General features: G+C 46.8%; 1 protein-coding gene across 1 annotated transcript; it reads right to left on the reverse strand.

Moving 5' to 3' along the window:
* Positions 1 to 5,961: 5,961 nt before the first annotated feature.
* Positions 5,962 to 7,053, reverse strand: LOC139303448 (urotensin-2 receptor). Its single transcript, XM_070927272.1, has one exon. The coding sequence runs from the start codon at positions 7,051 to 7,053 to the stop codon at positions 5,962 to 5,964; it is 1,092 nt and encodes a 363-aa protein (XP_070783373.1).
* Between the last annotated feature and the right edge of the window lie 2,184 nt (positions 7,054 to 9,237).

The following is a 9,237-nucleotide window of genomic DNA, read 5'->3' on the forward strand; positions in this document are numbered from 1 at the left end:
ACCTGAAAAGTCTTTTGTCTGTTTTCTCTGCAAAAACATGATTATTAAGAAACCATCACACTTCATTAACCAGATTACTTCACTTTTCACTTTTCATTCCTGTGTATACCTCTATTGATTGCTGCTAATCTTATACACACTTATAACACTTGAGGAATTGCTTGATTTATCAAACACTATCATCTGTTCAAAAAGTCATTGTGCTTGCCTTTCCTATTTTCCGCTCAACAGCTCAGAGCAAACCACCGTCTCCTTTCTCATTTCTGCATAATAGATTCTGGAGTTCAGCCTTGAATCCATCATTGTGTGTATATTATATATGCCAAAAAATGTTAATAGTAGTTTAATTGGCATTAATGGATTGCAGTTTCCTTATAGTAGGACTTTGATCATCTGATTTTCAGTTTCTTGTTAAAGTAGCATCATAAATGAAATGTGTCAGACAGCAGGTTGGGCTCCACTGGGCTCTTGTTGCATGGGATTTTGATTACTTTTCATCCCATGCAGTCCAGTGACTTTTGTTTACTTTCGCTCTTTACTGCAGGACATTGTTTGTATATTTTTGCAGGCAGCTCCATTATGAAATTACTGAATGTTAAATTATGAAAATACCACCATACCAGTGGTTGTGCATGTTTTAGCGAATACTTCAATTCTCATATACTTTATATGCAAACCATGCTACTACGTTTTAGAAATGTGAAAGTATTTTTGGCCTACAGCTCCAAACTTGTAAGAGTTTGGTAATCCATCAGTGAATATTAACACAGCATTATGTTTTGTGAAAGCTTCCTTTTGAGGTCATTTTCTTTCATTCAATTAGAGCGGGTTAGGGGGTTCGAACCCCGGTTCCCCCCGTCATGCCGCAAGTGTCCTTGAGCAAGACGCTGAACCCTAAGTTGCTCCCGATGGAGGCCAGCAGCTTGCATGGCAGCTCGGTCGCCATCGGGGTGTGATTGAGACGAGCGCTATATAAGTGAGATCATTTATCATTTCATTTAGTTTATCAGAGCGAGATTCATGAGGGTGCTGAGAGTTAACAGGGAAGTTGCGGGCCACAAAACCAAAACACTGCTGCAAATACACTGACGGCTACTGTGCCTATTGCACAATATTGCTCTTCTCAGCTCCTGAGGGAACTATTACCACATTCATTAGTGCTGAGAGAAGCATAGCGGTAGGCCTGCGTGTGGAGGAGGGCTGCGATGGCGGGTATATTATGGTAAAATGGCAACATACAGGCTTCAGCGCGACAAGGTCAGTCACACCTGTCGCATGCGTTTCAGCACCTTGCTCAAAGTTTTTAAATCTACACAGATGGCTGGAAACATGATGTTGGCGGGTAGTTTTCCCATCAAAGGAGTCATTGATTTCCTTTAAACTTCAAAGTAAATGCTCTGGTCACAGTTATTAAGCGCACAATCGCGTTGAATGGCTCGTGTGACATATTGATCAGCCAGGTTAGAGGATTCTTTAAAGGTCTAAACCTGAGAGGACATCTTGATTCGTTTGCCGCCTCCTTAATGCTGTCAAGATTAGTTTAAGGATTTCTCTTTCTCCTACAGAAGATGGTAAACTTTTAGAAAATTGTGTTGACCCCACAATCGCAGCTACAGACTTCAGCGCTGAAATCAATCCCAGGAAGTTATTTAAAGGAGTGGAAAGCAATTGACTGTTCGCTCAGCCCTGCCCCTCTCAGTCACTGTCCTCATGCCTGTCAAGATTTGCGTTCCCACGTGAAACATACAGTATGCAGTTAACAGTAACAACAGTGGCAGACTTTCCACTCAAAATTCGCAGTGATTTCAATTTCCCACTAAAGTAGACAAAAGCATACTTGTCATTTCTGGCTGGTGGCCGTCAATTTTATCAACTGGCAACTGTCACGAGCAGGTTTTGTGGTTTTATTGGCTGATTCCACAAGTTGATTGACTTTTTAAGGTTTCCAGCTAAACTTCCCTGGCAACAGGAATTTGTAGAAGACGTGGAAATAAAGAACAACAATGTTCTTGCATTGCAGTGTCGAACTAGTTAGTCCTAGTTAGTATGATAAGGCAAATTGTTAAGATCAGTCTGCTTGCCTTGAACTTTTAAAACCCGCTTACAGTATTAATACCAAGCCTTTGGCAGACATAAGCAATGGTGCAGCATCAATTAGGACGTTCTCCTTGAACAAATACTGGACTCAAATGATACAATGCCTCACTCCCAACAGGCTTCTCTCATGATATGGGCCGTGTTATTAATTGACTGGTGTGTCTGATTACCACCGTTATTATCGTTGGCTTCTGAAAACCGGCCCTGTTACATACCAGCATCCACAAAGCCGAGTGAGCAGTCAGGCTCTGCTGAAGCCCCACTTACTGAAAGGAAGTGTCTGCCAGTACAAGCAGTTCACAAACAGCTGGACTGCCGGTGGGTAGTAGTTCAGTCCCACTTAGACAGCTTGGGAAGATAATGTAATATGTAATGTCCAAAATGTCATTCTAAAGGATTAAAGGATTCAATCATTATGATTCTTCATGAGAAAGTTATTTCCTCCAAAACAACACGGGAACAACTTCCTCCACTAGGACCCAAATGTTATCATGTATTGATAGGAAATATTAGAGCTGATTTTTATTCAAGCCGCATGCTCAAGCACCTACGCAGCTTTAGATGGAGGTCAAGTGCAGAATCACGGCTTGATTCGTGTTAAAACTAGGATCTCAAAGCACAAAAGTGCCATTAGCTGTAAAGATGAAACGTTTATGTCCGACAAAGGTGATACGTCAGAGTCCTCTGGAGACGAGACACACACCAGCATCGTGTTTCTGTCATTTAAAGGTCACGTCCGGCAACTGAATATCATTGTCAAACAGTTCTCAGTGTTTCCAAGGTGAATATATTATGTATTATATATTATTACTCCCTGCCCTTCAAAAGCCCACGCTGTTTTTAGTGGCAGCTTCTCATGTTCATTCAAGTGGCACTCATTGAAATCAGTGTTTTAGTTAGGAGGACTAATACTCAGCCTTTAAAAACAATTGTATAATGTCTTCCGTGGCTCTGGGGGGCTTAGTCAAGTCTAATGAATTACTTAAGGGACATTGCTTAAGTTATCTCAGCTTGGGCTAAGGGACTACAGATTTTTGACAGAAACCCTGCGTTGCAGTGGGGGCCAAAGCAGAACCTAGCTCAACTACTATGTTTGTTATGACGCTAAAGTGATGGTTGTCTGTTTATACTGTATATTAAGAATGATTTAATGTGTCTAATTTCTCTCTTTGGGGAATACAGTATTACATTGCAGCAAAACTAAAAGTGCCTCTCTCAAGCTCGGGGATGAACAGATTTCGCAGGCTCGGGAGATAGTTCAGCAAATCCCTCGTAGATTTCTCATGAATCTTGAATGTATGCAGCCATAAGCTGATAAGTCCCACACAGACCCGACTGTATCCAGAATTTTGCATCGAGGAAATGCTGCAAAGAGATGTCAGACAATGTTGGGAGAGGAGGGAAAAACAAAGAAGGAGAGGCCATTTTTGCCACATCTGTGCTGTGACGGTGCTTGTGAAGCACCAAGGGATTGGCTGCAATGCATTTATGCATGAGTTTGTGACATTTGACATGCAAACACACACAAAAGTGTACCAAAGTGTGCAATCCACACTGGGACATTAGTGTGAAAATGTCACATCTCTAGATATCATTCAGATAGTATTCATAATCATAAGAAATCTGACACGAAGGATGTTTTTTTTCTGCCGGAGTGTGTATAACATAGCAGCCGTGTCCAGACACGCATAATATTACCAATCCGTCTCGCCGTATACGCACAGTTTGTTCTCCAGTCCCAGCTGGGGTGAATCTAAAGAGGACAGAGTGGCTTTACAGCAGATGGTTGTGCGAGCTGATACGACTTTAATAAGTCAGATTAAAGTAAAGGAGCTTCCCTTCAGTGCTAGGAGCCGCTCTTAATTAAAGAGTTATGAACTCTCCATAAAACATGAGGCGCGTTTCTGCATCACTCATTAAGATACCTGCCAAAAGGAACACCCTGAACAGAAGGGACCGTCACCGTCCTCTCTCCGCACTTCTTTTTCTTTTTGTATTGGACATTTCGCTTTATTTGACAGGACAGTAAGAGAGAGACAGGGCTGTGCTTTAAGTCTTTTTAGATGTCGATCAAATCAGGTGATCAGTTATTGAATGATAGAGAATGTGTGAATACTGTGTCATCGTCCTCATTCAGGTAAGTAGGCCGCAGTTCAGACCAGTTAACAGAGCGCGCAAATCCTGGTTGGAAGCAGTCTGGTTTTTTTTTCGGCACTGTGTTCAGCGCAGTAGTGGAAGTGGGTTTGCGTCTGTGGGAGGATGCGTGCAATTTCAGTGAAAGTGATTGGCCATGCAGGTGGAGGGTTTTTTCTTTTGGTCTCCTGCCAGCAAACGCCTTTGAGGTCCCGATGTGGGCTCTAATCAGTTCCTCTGAGCTAAATTCAGTCACAAAGCAAAACTCCGCCGTGTGACTGGTGGAGGAATATAATGATTTTTGGGCTTTAATCAGTGATGTGATGGTAAACAAACAAAAGAACTTCTTGCACAGGATGAATTACTAACTGGGCAGAGCAGTCGACTGCCTCGGGGCACCAGACACTGAGGGGCCCCCGAATCAGTTTTGATCATTTGATTAATTTAATAAGCTTTGTACATTATCACCTAAGAATGATCATGAAGTAAATGTGTGTCTTGTAGAGGGGTCATGTGTCAAAAGAGCTTTTATTACCTTAGTACACGTTATGCTTTCATGATGCTTATTCATTTTTAAATATTTAGTGTAAGTTCCCCAATAAAGGTGTTTAATCAAATAACCACAAATGATGTATTACTCCAACATAGGTGTATGGTTTGCACTGGGCTTAATGGGAACTTGGCAGCATATATACATATATATATATACATATGTATATATATGTATATCATACAAAGGGCAGTCGGGGCCAGATTTACACGCTAGGTGGCCCCCGGGACAAAAATGAGCTGCAGGCCCTTTAATGCTGTACATGTATTTAGTTCGTGATTACTTCATCAAACAAAAATTGGTTTAAGAACTTGCAAATAAAGACAGGGCCCCAAGGAACTGGAGGGGCCACCTCTGGGCATTTACCATTTCAGTTTTAAATTGGGTTTTAGTGGTGCACATTACCAAATCAAATCACCATAAAATAATTGCCACACAGACAACCCCCTGGGTAGTTGCCCGCTTTGCCTGGTTGGTAATCCAGCCTCGTCAGCAGCTGGGGGGGGGGGGGGGGGTCAGCGAGGGCCCAACAGTGAGGGCCCAACAGCGAGGGCCCAACAGCACATAACAGGTTCATCCGGCCATGCTCAAGTTAACAGAACTTAAATGACTGTCCACAAACTATTATACATACTCCTTTATCTAAACCGAGCTAGCTGCTTCACTGACATGTATTTATGTATTTATATATATATATATATATATATATATAAGTTGTTGCTGTATTTCAAATAAAGCCCCAAATGAACCTGTAATAAGTCGACTCTTTAAATCCTGTCTGCCTTTAACCTACCTGGGACTACCTGCCGTTTATATGTACTTAGGATCGGAATCAGTTTCTCCTCTGAGGGTGAGGAGGTGAAGGAGCGCAGCAGAAAGACGTGTCAGAGAGCTAATGGGGCTCAGAGGGGCTCAGGGGGTCGAAAAAGGGCCAGACGCGGATGGAATAACAGTTAAGTGTTCTGACTAGAAAGGATTAGATTGTGACTGGAGAACAGTGTTGCGTGCAAATAATCCGTACAGACAAATGAAGGGTGAGAAAGTATTAAGTCTGGGACTTCGGACACCTGTGCGCATTTCTTTTACGCACGGTGCCGCACCGCCCTGTGCGTAATGGAGAGGTTATCGCCTACCTATTGCGGTTCCAAAAGCTCTCTCTCCTCGTCCGTGCGCTTCATAAGTCACTTCAGTGTCCCCATGACCAGCGTCTCGGAGTTGAACTCAAACTGATTGCTGGAGGACGCGGACTTCCCCCACGAGTAGAGGCTGGGCGGCCGCTGCTTGAAGGAGGACGTGTACCTGTAGAAGCTCTTGTGCCGGTTCTTCAGGTACTCCCTGTAGTTCTTGGTGAGGAGCGTGTAGAGGAAAGGGTTGATGCAGCTGTTGCTGTATGTGAGGCTCGCCACCAGGTAGTTGATGCAGGTGTGCGTCTGCGAGGCCAGGCTCAGGGGCTTGGTGTGGTACAGGGGCAGCAGCTGCCAGATCCAGAACGGCAGGAAGCACGCCCAGAACACCAGCACGATGGTGAAAATCATGATCAGCACTTTCTGCTTTGGAGACCGCTTGCCGCCTCTGCTGATCACGGAGTTTCGCTGGGACTCTAAATAAGTGCGGGCTAACTTGACGTACAGGTAACCGATAATGATCCCCGGTGCCATGATGCTGGTGCCAAACAGGACGGTCACGTACACTTTATAAGCCAGGGGCGCCCAGGTGGGTGCGCACATCCTCTTCACACCCCCATCCGGCGTGTTCTTAGTGGTCTGGGCGACCATGATCATCATGGGCACAGTGAGGACCAGAGAAAGCAGCCAGACGCCCCATGCCAGAGCTTTGCGGTAGCTCTTGGAGCGCCTCACCGTGTCCAGCGGCTTGGTGACGGCCAGGTAGCGCTCCGTGCACATGACGGTGAGGGTGAAGATGCTGGCGTGCATGGTGAGGAGGTCCAGGCTGAGCAGGATGCGGCAGCCTACGTCCCCGAAGTACCAGTCCTTCAGGAAGTAGGTGGACACCACGAAGGGGATGGTGGAGAGGTAGAGCAGGTCCGCCAGAGCCAGGTTGATGATGGAGATGTACATGGAAGTGGCGAAGCGGATCGAGTGGCACATCACCACCAGGGTGTACACATTCCCCGACACCCCGATTATGTAGACAACCGAGAGAAGCGTCCCGAAAGTGGAGGTGATGACGAGTTCATGATCCACAGTCCCGGAGCCGCCGCCGCCACCGACCCGCGGCGGACTCGCGTTCACGCTGACAGACTGGTTGTTCATGGCGCTGCCCGCCGGTCCCCCCTCCCGCTGTTGGGCTGTTGGGCTCCGTGCTCTCGGGCAGCGCGGGAGAAGTTTGGAAAGATGCGCACCGGCACGCAGGTCGTGTCTCGCTCGCCCGCCTCTCCGCTCGCCGCCTGCTTGTTCTTTGCTCTTTCCTGACGTCACCGCGGTAACACTCACACGGAGGATCTCCTGTCTAAAACGTGTAAGATAGTCCACCGTCCCATGGGTGCCAACGCCGCTCAGCTGCGTTTAAATGGAGGGGTGTAAGAGGGGAGGAAAAGGGGGAGAGGGTGCGCTCTCGGAAACTGATGCCATTATGCGAAAATGACTCATTCCAACGTCTCATTAAAAGTTTGGTTGGCACCTGATGCCGCAGCGGGACCCGGTCTATAAAACGGGACTAAAGCCACAGTGAGTTAAAGCCAAGAGTCGCCTTTACGCACAGACTTGGCTGCATTCATTCTGTTTAAAACTCGCCTTTATATCTCCCAGTCGGTCTCCAGCGTGCCCTCTCCTTCGCTGAGGCCGGTAACGATGAGTTGAACCGGCATGGATAATTCACCTTGCCTAATGTTGCACTCCACGTGCACGCTTGTGAGCGCCTCTGGTCCAATCAGCGTCCTTTCTTGTGCACACAGGCCGGCCTGCGCCTCGGCTTCATCGAAGACATGGATGTGCGAACAGTGTGGTGGAGTTCGCCTGGTAGTGTTAAAGATGGAGCTCATTTGATGCAGAGATCTGTGAAATGTCGGTAAATAATTGAAGACTGCGCTTCTTTCGCAGACGCAGAAATGTCTGTTGATGCCGCAGCTTCCGGCTCTCCTGCCTGTTATTCTCAGGGACGACACCTTTGTATGAGAAGTAAAGCACCGGCTACTTTGCCATTAGGTGAATAATTGCATCACCGCATCCCAAATGGCCCATCAGGAAGCGGGTGTTCTTTTAGTGTTTCCAAACAGACACCTACAGTCTGTCCCCCATCCTTTTATTGTCTTTTGAATTTTTCATTTCAGTGCCCCCCCCCCCCCCCCCCCCCCTTGTCTTCCTAAATCAATGATGTTCTGAGCCAGCAGTCATGAGCCAGTAAAAAGGGGGTCCTCAGACTCCATCCATCCACAGGTGATTGATCTCTGAGACCTGCCATGATACTGTACCATCCATCCTCAAAGCTAAAAAAGACTCTCTGGCACTCTGTGCGGAGTGTGTGTGTGTGTGTGTGTGTGTGTGTGTGTGTGTGTACATCAGTCACACAGTTTTAGTTTCAGCTCATGGGCAAAGCAGCCAGAAATATCACAGTCATTAGTTGGGTCATGTTGGACTGAAAGTGCAGTGGGAAAAGGTGAGGGGGGTGGGGGGGGGGGGGGGGGGGGGGGGGGGGGGGGCAGTTAACACTGTGACACCCACCATAGTCACTTCCTGTAATGTCTGTTTCAGTTGCTTGTCACATTCTCCATCCTCCCTCCCACACGCACACACACATACATCTTTACAGATAAATGATTGAATCAGATGCTACAAGACAAGATTTTCAGGATAAAACTGACCCCCCCCCCCCCCCCCCCCCCGTGCTGGTACAGCAGGTACATCACAGGAACACTTGTACTTCCTTTGATCTCATGTGGCTCTGCACTTGTCAGGCAGATTCTTACAGACTAGAATCAGCTACATTTGAAAAAGAAAAGAAATGTCTGTTATATATTTGACTTTAAAGGTACCAGGTGGAGTTTTCGTGTGAGCAAACACAGTAAGGTTTACAGTCAGTGTTTCTCTCCCAGCTGAGCGGGCCTGACTCCACCCGCAGGTGGATCACACACTTCCTGTCTTAACAGGAGGCAGCATGTGAGGCTGGGGAAACATGTCTCTGACTCCCGGACCATCAGCACCGGAATCCCCCCAAGGCTGCCTCCCTTCTCAGCAGCAGGTGGGAGAATGACCACATGGTGACCTGGTGCAGTCGGAACAACTTGGAGCTCAACGCTTTGAAGACAGTGGAGATGGTAGTGGATCACAGAAAGAACCCAGCCCCACCTGGCCCCACCACCCTGCGTAAGTGCCCAGTTGACACTGTGGAGTCCTTCCACTTCCTGGGCACCATCAGCACCCAGGCCCTCAAGTGGGAGCTGAACGTCAGCTACCTCACCAAAAAAAGCAGCAGGGTCAAATGGCTGAAAAGGGCTCCCA

The sequence above is a fragment of the Enoplosus armatus genome, chromosome 20 (genome assembly GCF_043641665.1).
Source record: "Enoplosus armatus isolate fEnoArm2 chromosome 20, fEnoArm2.hap1, whole genome shotgun sequence".
NCBI lineage: Eukaryota > Metazoa > Chordata > Actinopteri > Centrarchiformes > Enoplosidae > Enoplosus > Enoplosus armatus.